Source organism: Aulonocara stuartgranti, assembly GCF_965226115.1.
Source record: "Aulonocara stuartgranti genome assembly, chromosome: 16".
Classification (NCBI taxonomy): domain Eukaryota; kingdom Metazoa; phylum Chordata; class Actinopteri; order Cichliformes; family Cichlidae; genus Aulonocara; species Aulonocara stuartgranti.
In genome coordinates, this window is record NC_138952.1 from 25029074 (window position 1) to 25044538 (window position 15465).

At 43.0% G+C, this 15465-nt stretch overlaps 2 protein-coding genes across 2 annotated transcripts; one reads left to right on the forward strand and one right to left on the reverse strand.

Annotated features, from left to right (window-relative positions):
• Window positions 1-4306: 4306 nt before the first annotated feature.
• LOC309691331 (uncharacterized protein) lies at window positions 4307-7848 on the forward strand. The gene is made up of 2 exons (XM_082508946.1): window positions 4307-4607; window positions 5212-7848. The coding sequence occupies exons 1-2, from the start codon at window positions 4538-4540 to the stop codon at window positions 7317-7319; spliced, it is 2178 nt and encodes a 725-aa protein (XP_082365072.1). The 5' UTR covers window positions 4307-4537; the 3' UTR covers window positions 7320-7848.
• Window positions 7849-10855: 3007 nt separating this feature from the next.
• On the reverse strand, window positions 10856-15394 carry LOC309690227 (uncharacterized protein). Its single transcript, XM_082507145.1, has 5 exons — window positions 15100-15394; window positions 14882-14994; window positions 11331-11422; window positions 11141-11215; window positions 10856-10972 (listed from the first exon to the last, which is right to left on the reverse strand). The coding sequence occupies exons 1-5, from the start codon at window positions 15146-15148 to the stop codon at window positions 10927-10929; spliced, it is 375 nt and encodes a 124-aa protein (XP_082363271.1). The 5' UTR covers window positions 15149-15394; the 3' UTR covers window positions 10856-10926.
• Between the last annotated feature and the right edge of the window lie 71 nt (window positions 15395-15465).

Here is a 15465-nt window from a genome sequence, read left to right on the forward strand (position 1 = left end):
TCACCACCTTTGGGTGAAGCTTCCAGTCCCCATACAGCGGGTTGCCCCTGGAGAGAAGATCTGCTCCAAAGTTCAAGATCCCCGGCACGTGAGTTGCTCTCAGTGACAGCAGGTGGACAGTGCTCCAGACTATCAGTCTGTGTGCCAGTGTGTGTAACTTGGGGGACCCCAGACCCCCCTGTCTGTTGATGTAGGCCACAACGGTGGAATTGTCCGACCTCACTAAAACATGATGACCTCTCAGCCAAGGGAGAAAGTGTTTTAGCGACAGGTGAACCGCCAGCAGTTCCAGACAGTTCATGTGGGCGGAGCGCATGTGAGGGCCCCATTCCCCATTCACTGTTCTGCCCTCGTGGGTGGCCCCCCAGCCCGAAAGAGAGGCATCTGTGGAAATCACCTTCCTGGCTGAAACTGCCCCCATGGCAATGCCCTGAGCCAAGAAACCTGGCCTCTTCCCCTCGCGGAGAGCGAGTGAACAGTCTGCAGAGACTCTCACGCGACGGTGGCCGTCTCGGTGAGGGTCCAGTCCCCGCGAGCCCACCCAGCGCTGAAAGCCTCTCATGTGCAGGCGTCCCAGTGTTATCGCCACTAGAGAAGAAGCCATCAGACCGAGCAGCCTCTGGCACTGTTTGAGGGTCACTGTGTTGCCTCTGCGAAACAGTGCAAGGGATGACTGAAAAGCCCTCACCCGAAGGGAGTCTAGGCTGAGCCCTATGAAAGTAATGCATTGAGTTGGCGTCAATGTGCTCTTTTCCACGTTTATCTGGAAACCCAAACTCTCCAGGTGGTGTATGAGAGCATTTGTGTGACAAGTCGCTCCCTGGCGGGTCGGGGCTGCCACCAGCCAATCGTCGATGTACGCGGCCACCCGAATGCCCTTTTTCCTGAGCGGGGTGGTGGAAATTTCCTCCAGGAGAAAACTGGCAGACTCGCCCAGAGCATGAGAGTAAACAATTTCCTTGAATTGTGGTGGAGCGACACTGAATTGCAGTCTGTAGCCCTTTTTCAATGTCCTCAGCACCCATGCTGACTGAGTGCAGGTGGCCCAGCTCTTCATGTGGAGAGACAGAGCGCTCACTGGCCACTCCACCGAATACGGCGTTTTGGCGCCCCCTTGTGGTCGCAGCGCGAAACATACGCCATTTCGGTGTCCCGTCACCTCTGTCACAGGCGAGCGAGGTGACAGGCTCATCTGCATCATCACAGCCGTGGAAACGCGAGTCTCCACGGGCTGCGTTATGGCAGACGGTGCTCTGTTTTTCAGCATGTTTGATTTTTTCATGTGTTTTGCAACACTCAACAGCGCCCTCGGCAAACTGCCTGGATGCGTGTGTCGGGGCTTTTTTAATACAGAATGCATGAGAGAAGTGCTTGTCAAACAACACTGCGAACTGTGGCTCTCTTTCCCTCTGGCGGGTCCGGTGACAGGAACGCCGGCCCGAGTTAAGCACTCTGTGTGGAACATGTCCCGTTGAACTTGCTCTGGAACGGAGCTGGGAGGTGGCAGGGTGGCCCATGAAGGGGGGAAACTGGGTTCGCTCCCGCCTAGAGGAGAGGCTGTCAGGCCGGCCGCTTCTTCCTCCTCACGATCGCGGCAGCGGGGGGAGGAGGAGGGGCCGCTTGAGGTCTGGCCTGGGGAGACTGCTTCCGAGTCCATGGATTCTTACGGGCCCCGGCAGCCTGGGGGGCTGCCTGCGTCTTAGGCACTTTGGGAATCCTGAAAGCGGGGACCGGGCGAGACGCTGCCTGCGCGAATGACTGGCGCGGTGCTGCTGGGGTGGCGTGCTGGGCCCTCCTCGGCAGGCAGAGTTTCAGAGCCTCATCATCTTTCTTTTTCTCCTCACATCTCCTCTGCATGGATGTAACAGCCGCACCGAAGAGACCGTGAGGGACGACAGGGGTGTCGAGGAGTTCCTTTTTTTCCTTAGTCGTCAGGTTGGTGAGCCCGAGCCAGCGTGCTCACTCCTGAAGAACCATGAGGCCCATGGCTCTCCCAGTAGCCTGTATGGCTACCTTGTGGAGGCGGAGGACGTGGTCAGTTATAACGCAGATTTCTTCCCACATTGTGGTATCTGGTTTAGCTGTCATGTCCTCCTCTAGCTCAGCTTGGTAAGCCATTAGCATAGAAGAGGCGTTGTGGGCTCTTACTGACAGAGCTGCTGCCTTGTAGCACTTATCTGTAAGGCTGGACTGGAAGCGGTCCGTTTTGGAGGGGAGAGATGGGGCAGATGAGGACAGAGACGTCTTCGGGTGAAGATGGCTCGCCACCAACGGCTCCACTTGTGGCATCTGGCGGAGGCCGATAGACTCCATCCCCTCACAATTCAGCAGGGAGCTCCCCACGATGGGGTGTTTCTCGCTGTAAGGATTTGCTTTCCACGTCACCGCTATCTCATCGAGTAGCTCAGGGAAAACAGACAACACATGCTTCCCCGTCTTCTTCGCCTTCGGCAATTTCTTACCGTCAAAACGAGACTTTACAACCTCTGTTTGTATGGCGGGCCACGGGATGTTGAGCCTAGCGGCTGCGCACTTGCACATGTCCTGCATGTCGAGCTCCAGGGGAGACGGCGGTGTCGGTTTTTCAACCTCGCCGGTAGCCGAGGGCTTCGCAGCCCAGCTGATGCTAGCCAAGGAGGTGGAATCATCCTCCTCGCCGTCGTCAGACAGCAGGAGCTCCGAGTCAGCCGACTCATCTCCGTCCTCGTTAGCATCTCCTCCCCAGGTGACTCCAGCATCGGGGAAAAACACACGATCTCCGTGTGCCTCCAGCGACGGGAAAGCGGTCGCGATGGGCTGAGGGTCTGCCTCTGCCCAGCTCGGCCCTGGCGTTGCGGCCAAATCATCGGGCATCTCAGTTTCTCCTTGTGCCGCAGCAGCCTCACACAGCAAAGGGTCACCGCCCGACAGGTTAGCCTGGCGAGCTAGCCTGCGGAGTAGTTTGCGTGGGAAAGCCGCGCAGTGGATATAGTCTTGTGCGGGTGTCAAGGCAGCCTGAGCGTGAGATAAACCCAGGCATGCCGCACACACGGGGTGTGTATCCCAGGCAGAAATCTTCTTGCCGCAAGGACAAAGTTTTGCAACTTCGTTGGCCGTCGTAGCCATGGTTAGCTAGAGGGTCGCGCACGTTAGCGAGACTGACACCGAGTGCAGAGAATATTGCTATTCCTCACTAACGTGGGGTGAAAAGTGTTGCTACTTTTCTACAGCTATTGCTACCTAATGTGTACAACTGCTAGCGTCGAAGGGTATTGCTACCTGATGGTGAAGCTAGGGGTACCTTTATTAGCAAAGTGTTGCTACTTCGCTTTCGGAAAGTATTGCTACTTCGCTGGGTGAAAGTATTGCTACTTGGCACCCGCACTAGCCACAGAACAGTATTGCTACTGCTTGTATGCTAGTGGACAACTGAAAAGCTGGGAACAAAGCGCCCGGCGACCGAGTTGTTCACTCGAATCTGTGGACAGTTTAGCTTTAGCACCCAATAGCACAGTTGTCTACAGGCTTCTGTGAGAAGCGAGAAGAGGTTTTTGAATGACATCTGACGCTATGTCAGCCTATTATATAGGGAGGCACTGGCCCCTCCTGCCTGTAAGGGCTGGCGTAATGGTATTTGAGCTTCTGATGAGGTCACGCAGGAGGCGTAGTGAGACACGAAACGAATGCTATGAGAGAGAACACGGTCAGACAAGGCGGGAAAAGGGCAGTGATCTGTCCGTCAGTATGAAGTTGGTGTGTGCTTTGGTGAACAAAAACTCGAGACCGGTAGCAGGAAGATGGGAGACTCGTGTTTCACTGGAATAGTGGTGAATTAAAACATCCTTTGTTGGGGAAATTTAGGTGTAAATGCATCCATACAAGCGAGACAGAGGCAGACCAGACAGTGAAGAAAACAAGGCAAACATTAGAAATATTAAAACGGCCCACTGTCGCCCCTGCTGTTCGCTATAAGTATTGAGCCTCTGGCGCAGTTGATTAGAGATGAACATGAAATTCAGGGCCTTTCAATTAACGGAGAACAGCATAAATTGTCCATCTATGCAGACGATGTACTTTTATACATTTCAAATCCTGCAGTCAGTGTACCTCATTTAAAAGAAATTATTAGCACATACGGTCACCTCTCTGGTTACAAAGTTAATATTGACAAAACATTGGCAATGGATATAGGAGGAAACATTTCACAAACATTTAAGGAGCGATGTGGCTTTAAATGGCCAAACGAAGGTATCAAGTATTTAGGAATTCAGATTCCTCACTCATTGTCAGACTTGTTTAAAGTAAATTATGAAGTTAGCTTCATAGCATAAGTGCCTAAGTCATTTTTTGGTCAAATTGAGATTTTTGCCTAACTTTACTCCCCTACCACTGCTGCATCATCCTGTCCGTCTGCCTATGTCATTGGCCAATCACAACACTCATAAGAGTCAAAAAACATACTTGCCTAAGTCATTCATTTGACTTAGGCAGTTTTACCATTGGACTTAGGCAGTTTTGCTACAATCAATTTGACTTAGGCAGTTTTGATGTATGCAAAATGGCTGATAAGAAGAAGAGGTTGACCGCAAGTGAAGCCCTTGCTCTTCTTTTTGATTCATTTACATCTGGTAAAAGTTCATATTTTTTTAGTTTTTTGGTCACTAAATGTATTTTCATTCAATCAAAGAGGTTATGACCATGTTAAAAGATTACTTTTTTGTTGCAAACAAAGTATGATGGCTAGCTAACATTAGCGTTAGTAGTGTAGCATTAGCATAGTAATGTAGTACAAGCTAGCAGCTAGCTAACAGCAGCATGCTACCAGAGTAAATCTTTGGCAATTTCAAAGGCAATTTGAGCATTTTCAGCAAGTTTGCAAATTATATTATGTTTCAAACATTTGCTTTTTATTAGGAGGAGAGTCTAAGGACGGGGGACGCCCTGGGTTCATTGTTAATTGTTAAATTGGACTTTATATTGACTGTGTTCAAATGACTGATACTGGTTGAACTCTATTGCCAGTAATATTCATGTAGCCCTTTGAGGCGACTGTTGTTGTGATTTTGGGCTATACAAAAATAAATTGATTTGATTTGATATTAATAGTACAAATTGATTTTTTTTTTTTTTTTACATAGCAGACATTTTGACTACACAAGTAGATTTAGATGTCATCTTGATTTACCATTTTAAGATACTCCAACAGCTTTTTATTTTCTGTTGTATCATCAGGAAAGGAAGTTGATGTGAACTTAGAGGAGTTGGTGGATATAGATGAGGGAGAAGGAGGAAATTATGTTGATATGGGGCAACAGACTGATAAGCAGCCAGAGGAAGGAGAGGAAGATGAAGGAGAGGAAAAGAAAGGGGAAGGAGAGGAAGATGAAGGAGAAGAAAAGGAAGGGGAAGGAGAGGAAAAGGAAGGAGAAGGAGAGGAAGATGAAGGAGAGGAAAAGAAAGGGGAAGGAGACGAAGATGAAGGAGAAGAAAAGGAAGGGGAAGGAGAGGAAAAGGAAGGAGAAGGAGAGGAAGATGAAGGAGAGGAAAAGAAAGGGGAAGGAGACGAAGATGAAGGGGAGGAAGAGGAAGGAGGGGAGGTGGAAGCAGAGGAAGAGGAAGCCAGTCCAACCCCCAGCACTTCTGCTGTTCGTCACAAGCGTCCACTGCCCCATACGTGGAAGAAAAATGTCATCAAAGAAAAGCGTCTGAAGGGAGAGAATTACAAGAATACAATGGGACAGGAGAGACCACCAAAGGCCATGGGCCCACCATGCACATCACAGCACTGCTTCAAGTCAACGAAAAGAAGTTGTGAGCTACTGACTGAAGTTGAGAGAAGAGGAATCTTCAACAATTTCTGGTCCATGCCTTCCTGGGAGACACGCAAGGTGTATATCCAGACTGTTGTTGAAAATGTGCCCATAAAACAGAAGAAAGGTGGTGTTGATTCAAGGAGAACAACATCTCTGCTATACCACCTGCAACTCTCAGATAGATGCAAAATACCTGTGTGCAAAAATCTTTTCTGTTCCACACTTGGTATTGCCCTGAGAACCATTGGATCATGGTTAACTGCAGGCATGAAACCCAACACTCATACCCAGCCCAACCCCAAGATCAACAAGACTGGTCCTCATATGCCAATATCAGATGGAGACCAGGCCTTCCTGAAAGAGTGGCTCTCTGGAATACCTACAGTCCCATCCCATTACTGCCGCCAGGTTCCCTCTTATCAGAACAAGAAGTTCCTGGAGCCAGGAACAGTTTTGAGAGAGCTTCACAAGGAATACCAGAATGCTGCCAATGAGAATGGAAAGCGTGCTGTGAGTGAGACATACTTTCGGAAGGTTTTTGGAGAGCAGGATTACTCTGTGTTCATTCCAAAAAAAGACCAATGTGACATCTGTGTAAGCGCCAAGGTAGGAAATACAGATGAGGATGCTCTTGCTACACACTTGAGATTGAAGAGTCAGGCTCAAGCTGAAAAGGCTGCAGACAAAAATGAATCCAGTGACACACTTTCAGTGTGGACAATGGACCTTCAACGCGTTCTTCTTTGCCCCCAGACAAAAGCAAGTACAATGTACTACAAAACTAAATTACAGATGCACAACTTTACCTGCTTCAACATGAACAACAGAGATGGGTACTGTTATGCTTGGGAAGAACATGAAGGCTCCCTCAGCAGTGAGGTTTTTGCACATCTGCAGTCCAACCACTTTGAGTCTGTCCTACAGGCCAACAGAAACATTGAGAAAGTCATTGTCTGGAGTGATGGCTGCGGGTATCAGAACCGGTGTGCTACCATCAGCAACGCCTACCTTTACCTGGCCATGAAGCATGGTGTCAGCATTGAGCAGAAATTTCTAGTTGCAGGCCACACACAGATGGAGTGTGACTCCATGCACAGTCTAATTGAACGGCGCATTGTGCAAGACGTTTACACTCCACGAGATTACGTTGTCATCTTTGAGGCTGCACGCATTAATCCATCCCCATACAGGGTGACTCAACTATACCACAATGACTTCATGAAGTTATCTGGCACCTATGTCACCAATATTCGACCCGGCAAAAAAGTTGGGGACCCCACAGTCCATGACCTCCGGGCTTTGCAGTACTTGACTGATGGACGGATCAGGTACAAGCTGGATTTTGAATCTGACTGGGAAGACCTGCCTCGGCGCATCAGCATACCCGACAACAAGCCATTCAAGTGGATCCCACTCTTTCCTGCTCAGTTGCCCATCACCCTGAGGAAATACAGTGACTTACAGTCAATGAAAAATGTACTACCAAGAGTGGCCCACAAGTACTATGATGATCTTCCTCATCAGTAGTATACATAGCCTACCAAATAGTACACACACACACACGCACGCACACACACACACACACACGCACACACACACACCCGCACACGAAGAGAAAGAGAGAGAAGAGAGAGACAAACACACACAGACAGATACAAACACACATAGACACACGCACACCTCTTTTATGAGCCTACAGGCCTCCTCTGCAAATTAATGGGTGGGTGAGGTGAAGTGAAGTGAGTAAGTCTCCTTACTCTAGCTGCCATTTTGTGATTAAAATTGAAAAGTTACAGTGTGTTATGGTTACATTATAGTATGTCATGTTCATTTTATAGTTTGAAGAAAAACTGCCTAAGTCATAGGCATAATCTGCCTAAGTCACTTTTATTAGACAAAAGAAATGATGTTGGGTTTTGTTCTTTTTCCATACTTTTCCTCACATATACTTAAATGTTCTGTGAAAATATCAATTAAAAATATGCATGTGATATTTAGAAAATTAGTTTTTTCTTGTTTTCCGAAAACACAAAAAAATGACTTAGGCAATTATGCTATCAAGCTAACGTAAAAATAAAAAAAGATTTAGAGAGATGGACAGTCCTGCCTCTGTCTTTCTTAGGTCGGATCGAGAGTATACGTATGAATGTATTGCCAAGACTTCTATACCTTTTCCAAATGCTGCCTATTAACATTCCCAACTCTACATTTGATAATTTTGATAAACTTTTTTCCAAATTTATATGGGCACCTGAGCTCATTTGAACAGTTGAGAGGTCAGTTTTCGGCTTCCTTCTTCTGACTTTTTTTAGGTTTCTGCAGCTAAGAAGCTTTTTGACAAAACATAAAGAATGGAGGCAAGTTTTGGAGCCCTCACCCATTGAGGAAATATTTCTAAAAATATTTCAAAGTAATTCTTCCCCAAAATTAATCAGTAATTTTTATAACACATTTATGAGTTTCCATACAAATGCAACTTTGGATATTAAGGCAAGGTGGGAAGCCGAGACTGGCACTCAAATTTCAGAGGACACCTGGGAAGAGGTGTTCGGCGAAGCCCATCTTGTGACTAACTCTGGGCTGTGGAGAGAATTTAAATGGAAGGTGGTCATGAGATATTTTAGAACCCCAGAGATAATGGCCAAAATGAAGCCTACAAATCCTGACACCTGCTGGTGAAATTGTGGTACTTATTTAGGAACCCATTCACATATATTCTGGTCATGCCCAAAACTCTGCTCATTTTGGAATGACATATTTAAAGTTCTTAATACAGTTTTCCAACAACCATTAACAAAAGACCAACAGCTAGCCATTTTAGGAGTATTACCAAATGGTTTTGCGGGAAACAAAAAGTATCTCTTAAGAATCTTGCTTACAGCAGCACTAAAGTGTATTACTATTAAATGGTTGAATCTTGACCCACCTTCATATAATATGTGGCTTGATAAAGTAAGAGAAATTTACCAGATGGAGGAAATAACATACGCTGTGCGGATTCAGAGAGAGTTCTTTACTGAGCGTTGGCGACCCATACATGCTTTACTGTTTCAATAATTTAGCATAGGTCTGTTTCGTTTTGTTCATTTATGGCTAGATTTGTCACATGTTATTTAATATTACATAAAGTTTTTGTTTTGTTTTTGTTTTTGTTGTCGTCTGTTTGTCTGTTTGCTTGGGTTTTGTTTTGCTTTCCAGTTTTGTTTTGTGCTTCCTAATTGCAGTTCTTATTTTGACCTACATTTCTGCATTGCGGTTTCTGTAACTGTCCTACTTGTGAACATTGACAAGTACAAGTTGCAATGTTGTAAATTATAATAAAAATTGAGTTTAAAAAAAAAAGAAATATTAAAACGGAAATATAGGATTAATATAACATACAATTAGGGAAAATGTAAGAAACACAATGTAAATGATATTGTAAAGTCATTAAAACAGCATACTCTGATTAAAAGAAACATGTAATCGGGTAGGATGATAGTAATAATAATATTAAAAAACATGTACAAGATGGGTATGTATACTTGTACCCAGAATTTAACAACTATAAAGTTGTAGCATGTCAGTACCTTACCCCATCCATTATATCCACACTTTCAGAAAAGGATATGGTCAATATCTTTACAAATACTATCTAAACTTAAACGGGATATTCCCTCTGCTTCTTCTGCTTCTCGTATAAACCCTCAGGGTTTGTGATCAGCCAGCGGCTGATATGATAATTAATCCTGTAAAATAATATTCTTTCGGTTTATGAATCTGTGCGCATGGATTTCTTAATCCGTTTCCACTGTTAGCAGAAGTTGTGCATGCAGTTTTGGCGTGCTGCTCTCCAAGACTACAAGCTGCGTTAAAGTTGGAAGTAACTGGCCGATGTTCCACTGTTGAAGATAATTTGTTGCACATTGTGGGAATGGAGAAGTTGAGGCCCATGCAGGCTACCGACAATTTCCCCAAACTGAGCGATTATACATCTTGCTTCCATATTTGTATCTTGTGTCACTAAAAATACATTTTATTTTAATTTTATACATTGATTAATGACCTGCAGAATCTCCTTATCATATTAAGTGATTCATAATTGTCACTTTATGCTTTCTCCATCTCTAAAGTGATTACATCCTTGCATTACATACTTTAGGTTCATTTTCTGCAGGCAGGTTTCTGACAGAGAACAGGCAGATTTACACTATAACATGCAGCATTCTATAAATGGACACACAAAGAAATGAAAAATTACATGTATGTGCTAACTTTCTAAACACTTTGTTACATTTATGATAAAGTAGATTAAACACATTTATGTCGGCCTTGGCTGATAGTTCTTGTCTTTAAATTAACTTTGTCTGTGTGTGTGTTTCAGGTCCTGCACTCTCAAAGACTGAATGAACCAGCATTGCAGCCATGGGTCACTGTGAGCATCAGAGAAGGTTGAAACCACCTACTGCACCTGTAAGGCCGGAGTCGCGGAGACCTGCACCCACGTCACTGCTCTTCTGTTTAATGTAGAAGCAACAGTGTTGATCTGTGGCACAAGGACTGTTACAGGTGAACCTGCATACTGGGTTTTGCCTGATAATATGACCAAGATACAGTCAGTGGTTGGCCATAAGATAAGACTTCTCCTCTTCAGCTGCCCAAAAAAAGGCTCTTGATCAAAACACAAACAGACCATCCGTATTGAAAGGTAAAAGGAGCCTCAAAAAAGAAAAATCCCACCTGCTACTGTGGAGGAGTTGTCACTGCTATAATGCCATAATGTTTTATCTAGGGGTCTAGATTTATGCCTGTAGTGCACTGCCGTGTAAATAATTTGCATTTACTGAATATGTAGTATCACTGTTCAAAAAAGAAACAAACTAATTTTTGCCTCTTTTTTTATTAAAACCACTTTATAGAACATCACATCAGTTACAATGTAGAATCCATATCACTGGAGCATTTTGATTCAATAAACTGTAAAAAGGTGAGCTGTGAAGACCAAGGACAAGTGCAGTTCACAGGTTTTCTAAGGAATCCCAGAAGATTGCATGGTGTCATTGCCCAGCAGTTGTTCCCAGGACATATGGACTCAACCTCAACAATCCCTCACACTGAGCAGCATGAAGTGACAGTGCAGAGGAAAAACTCCCCTTTAACAAGAAGAAACCTCCAGCAGAACCATCAGTACCAGCAGCCATCTGGGTTTGGAGGAGAGAGACAGAGACACAGAACTACCAAAAGTATATATATTTTTTATGTGATTGACTGTTGTTGTAATTCAAGCCCTGAGTGTAGAGCAGGTAAGATATCAAGTTGCAACCTAAATTCCATGCTCATGCAGAGTGTTTAGTTTATGACTTTTTCACCTGGTCATTTCTTGATGAATGGATGGTCTTTCAGGGTTGACCAAGCTGGTACCCTGGCCACCTTGACTCTGTTCTCTGCAAGATGTTGCAAAAAACAAAATCATATGGAGACAATATTGGACACAAAAAAATATATATATATAACAATTTAGTTAAATGTAGCAATAACTCATAAGTCTTGCTAAAGTACCTTGTATTCTGATTCATCACAGCAGCAGTTCGGTTGGATGTCGGCAACTGCAGCAAGTGTCTTGCTGACTGAATAATTTCATCTTGCATAATCTGAAACAAACACAAAGACAGAAACAATTTCTAAATTAACGTTCGATAAAATCTAAGAATTAATCATTTATTAGATACCAATATGAATATGTCTACCATAAAACTTCTGTGGAGCGAAGTTACATTCAATCAAGATGGTCTGGCATACTACAACTTTATAGTTGTTAAATTCTGGGTACAAGTATACATACTAGGGCTGGGCCATATTATACCGTTCACAGTAATACCGGTATAATGTTAGGAAACGATAGGAAAATGAAATATCGCGATAGAATATGAGTAAAACGTGCATGCGCAGTGCCTTTGTTTTCATACGCACATGGCCGATTGTTGAGTGAAACAGATGAACCAGAATTGGTTTGTAAAAACAGTGCAACTTCAGTGATGTGGAACTGGTTTGGTGTTTGTCCGTCAGATACATGACAAAGCACATTTTTTGCAGAACATGCAAGCGGCCGTTGTTATTGTCGTATTTGTCAGACTAAGATGCTCTTAAATCTGGGAGTAATCTGGGTCCTAAACTCCGTATACTTCAGGTCAAACAAACACTGCAGCATCACTGAGAGTTAAAAACTGTCTAAATTCTTTCATCTTTAATAAAACGATCAGCATTGCTGCTTTACCAGGTGTAACTATGAAGTTTAACTTCCAGGCATCCATGAAAACAAAAGTTATTACATTTAATGGCGTTAGAAGTTAGCAGGAAGCTAGCTGAAGTTAGCTCGCTAATTACCTAAGCATGATATAGCATGTCCTGACTGAGAGATTTCTGAAAAAATTCTAACGTACAGCTCTGCTATCACTTCCAACATAAATGAAGACAGGAAACTAAACAGCAGTGACGTTTGTAGGTAGAGCTGGGCGATATGAGATTTTTTCATATCACGATATGTTTTTTTCATTTCAGGCGATAACGATATATCACGATATAAGCCAAATAACTATATTTGTAAGATGTAAAATGTGAAATAATCAACAGCTTGTTTTGATTGAAATATTTTTTTCCCATAATAAGTTCAACAGGGTAGATGTACTTAAGGAACATGAGACTTTTTCAGATAAATAAAGGCAAATATTGCAAACTACACAGGCAGCCGCTAAAGCGTTTAAGTTTCAAAATAGAACAAACAAAACAGACTACTAAATTGTTAATTCCACTTAGAAATTATTAATTCTAAAAATAAATCTTAGTTTGTTTTACAGAAGAACAGACAAAATTGACTAACTTTTGTCAATATCAAATAAACTGAGAACTAAAAGGAAATTCTCAATCTCTCCTTGTTGTATAGCTTAGCTTTTCAAACTGTTTTAACAGTTACTTTAGTCTGACAAAAGCCGAATGACGAATTAGCGCTTCCAGTCAGATACGCTAATTCGTCATTCGGGTTAGGGTTAGGCTTTATCGTATTTCCAGACTTGCTTTCGGCACAATTTACAGCTATTTCAACTCTGTTTGACTTGAAATAGCCGAAATACCTTTACACTACGGAACTTCTATGGCTCTTCCGTTCGACAATCTCTCATTGGAACCATCATCTGTTTTATCTTCGGTAACCTTCGGTCACGCTCTCGGTTGATTTTTCTCTAGTCGGCACACTCATTTCCTCCATTACCCGGGCGGCACGGTGGCTGGCTGCTTTCCAAAACAAATACACATGTACGGCTTGGCACTTGTGCTGTACGTAACAAGTCACGTGACGTGACGCTGCAGCTGTGATTGGTTCGACTCTGCACTACTTAATTTGGATTGGCTGTTCTTTTTTTTTCTTTTTTTTTTAAGAGGACAAGAGCGGTGAGGCCTATCGCAATAGTTAAATTTTTCTATAAAAAAAGTTATTTCGCAATACATATCATTATCGTTCTATCGCCCAGCTCTATTTGTAGGGTTACTGAAGTTGGGCTAGCTGGTATATAATGATGTGCTACATGATTGCTAGCGACACAGCTATGTTAGCATAACATAAACAGTGAAGCTGGAGGACGAACACTAACACTTTTCCACTTATAAAAGTTAACGTTAAAGTTCCTGATAGTTAGAGACAAATGCAATCGCATGGCAGGATGCTGTAAACGGACCAAACTTCAGTCAGGAGAACAACTGAGATAATCCATCCACAATACGAGGTTAGTCATTAATATACTGCAACAACATGGGAATAGAGCAGCTGCCAGAGAATTCAACATTAATGAATCAATGGTACAGAAGTGGAGGAAGCAAGAAGAATGAGTTTAATAAAGTTTGATTTATCTGACTGCTTTGTTTCGCTTGATGTGCCTTATAATCCCGTGCACCTTATGGTCCGAAAAATACATACTGCACACTGCAGTTTAATGTTGCAAAGCACCTCTTTTTAACTTCAGTGGATATTATACATGGTTATGCTCAGGATATGTCAGCCCATTTCTACTGGAAATGCCTTTTGGTTAAAGTTTCAGCAAGGAATTTGCATTTGCACTGTTACATTTTTATGAAGCTTTAATGTACATAAAAACCAGCTTCTTCTTTAAGTGGAAATAAATGGAAGGTTGTCTTTTTGCGCTAGTAATGTTGTGGAGTTGTATTTTGTCTCGCATCAATTATATAGTCAGTTATATCGTTATCGCAAATTTTCAAATATATATCGTGATAAATATTTTTGGCCATATCGCCCTGCTCTAATACATCTTGTACATGTTTTTTAATATTATTATTATTATCATCCTACCCGATTACATGTTTCTTTTAATCAGAGTATGCTGTTTTAATGACTTTACAATATCATTTACATTGTGTTTCTTACTTTTTCCCTAATTGTATGTTATATTAATCCTATATTTCCATTTTAATATTTCTAATGTTTGCCTTGTTTTCTTCACTGTCTAGTCTGCCTCTGTCTTGCCTGTATGGATGCATTTACACCTAAATTTCCCCAACAAAGGATGTTTTAATTCACCACTATTCCAGTGAAACATGAGTCTCCCATCTTCCTGCTACCGGTCTCGAGTTTTTGTTCACCAAAGCACACACCAACTTCATACTGACGGACACATCACTGCCCTTTTCCCACCTTGTCTGACCGTGTTTTGTGGCTTTGGTTCACTTCACCTCACTCTTCCCCATTCTTGTCATTAAATCAGGCCGTTCTGCAGCCATGGCAGCCATTCACTCTATGGCTTTATTCATGGTGTATTTTACCCCTTCACCAAAGGCCGTTCTCGTTTCCAACATTATATTTGCAGTGTTCGTTTATCTATCAATATCTGCGGAGTATGGTTTTGTACCGAGTATCCTATTTTCTAAAACTCAGCATGTAAAGGGTAGCTCGCTTAGCAGGATGCTAGCATGTAGCGCTTAGTGAGACACGCCTCAGATGAGTTGAGCAAAGACCCCGTCTGTGTACTTTATATGTGAGCAACGGATTTAAATAAAATTAAGGTTTCAAAAGACAAACTTGAAGATAAAAAAAACAATATACTTACCGGAGAACCGCCAGGGTTTGCCGCTGCCATCTTGCTGCTCCTAAATTCAAAACTGCCTCTGCAGACAGGCAGGGGAGGCGTGGAAATTGTCTTTGAGTTAGTCAAACGTTTTCCTTAGTTCGAGTAGATGATAAAATGAAAGAAAAATGAATGGGATTTTAAGTAGGACTAGGCGTTCTGTAATGATCTTTATTTAGGAGAAAAACTTAATCACTCACCTTTAAACAGCTCTCTTTTAGGAGACACACTGCTGGCTAGCGGTGTCATGTGATCAAACAGCGTAATTTAATTGGCTGAGAGCCGCTCGACTCGATCTAGTGCTGATTGCTCTGGCTTGGGTCATTCAAGTTCATCACTTTTGCAGGTGAATTTTTGCAGGTGAATTTTTTGCAGGTGAATATTTGATGGGGAAATTTTTGCAGGTGAATTTTAGGAGTTGAATTTTTTGCAGGTGAATTTTTGCAGGTGAATATTTTTGCAGGGAAATTTGGAGGATAAAAATTCAGTGTTATAAATTCAATGTCTAAAAATAGTTGAATTCTGATGATACTATATTTCTTCCATATGATTTGAATTGAAAACTA

Bases quoted from the DNA above. Each gene is read 5' to 3' on its own strand.
- LOC309691331 (XM_082508946.1), top strand. From the start codon at position 4,538: ATGGCTGATAAGAAGAAGAGGTTGACCGCAAGTGAAGCCCTTGCTCTT. The intron at 4,608-5,211 runs GTAAAAGTTCAT...TTGTATCATCAG, and splicing joins TTTTGATTCATTTACATCTG to GAAAGGAAGTTGATGTGAAC.
- LOC309690227 (XM_082507145.1), bottom strand. From the start codon at position 15,148: ATGACACCGCTAGCCAGCAGTGTGTCTCCTAAAAGAGAGCTGTTTAAA. The intron at 11,423-14,881 runs GTAAGTATATTG...TGTTTGTTTCAG, and splicing joins CAAACCCTGGCGGTTCTCCG to ATTATGCAAGATGAAATTAT. The intron at 11,216-11,330 runs GTACTTTAGCAA...AACATCTTGCAG, and splicing joins GTGATGAATCAGAATACAAG to AGAACAGAGTCAAGGTGGCC.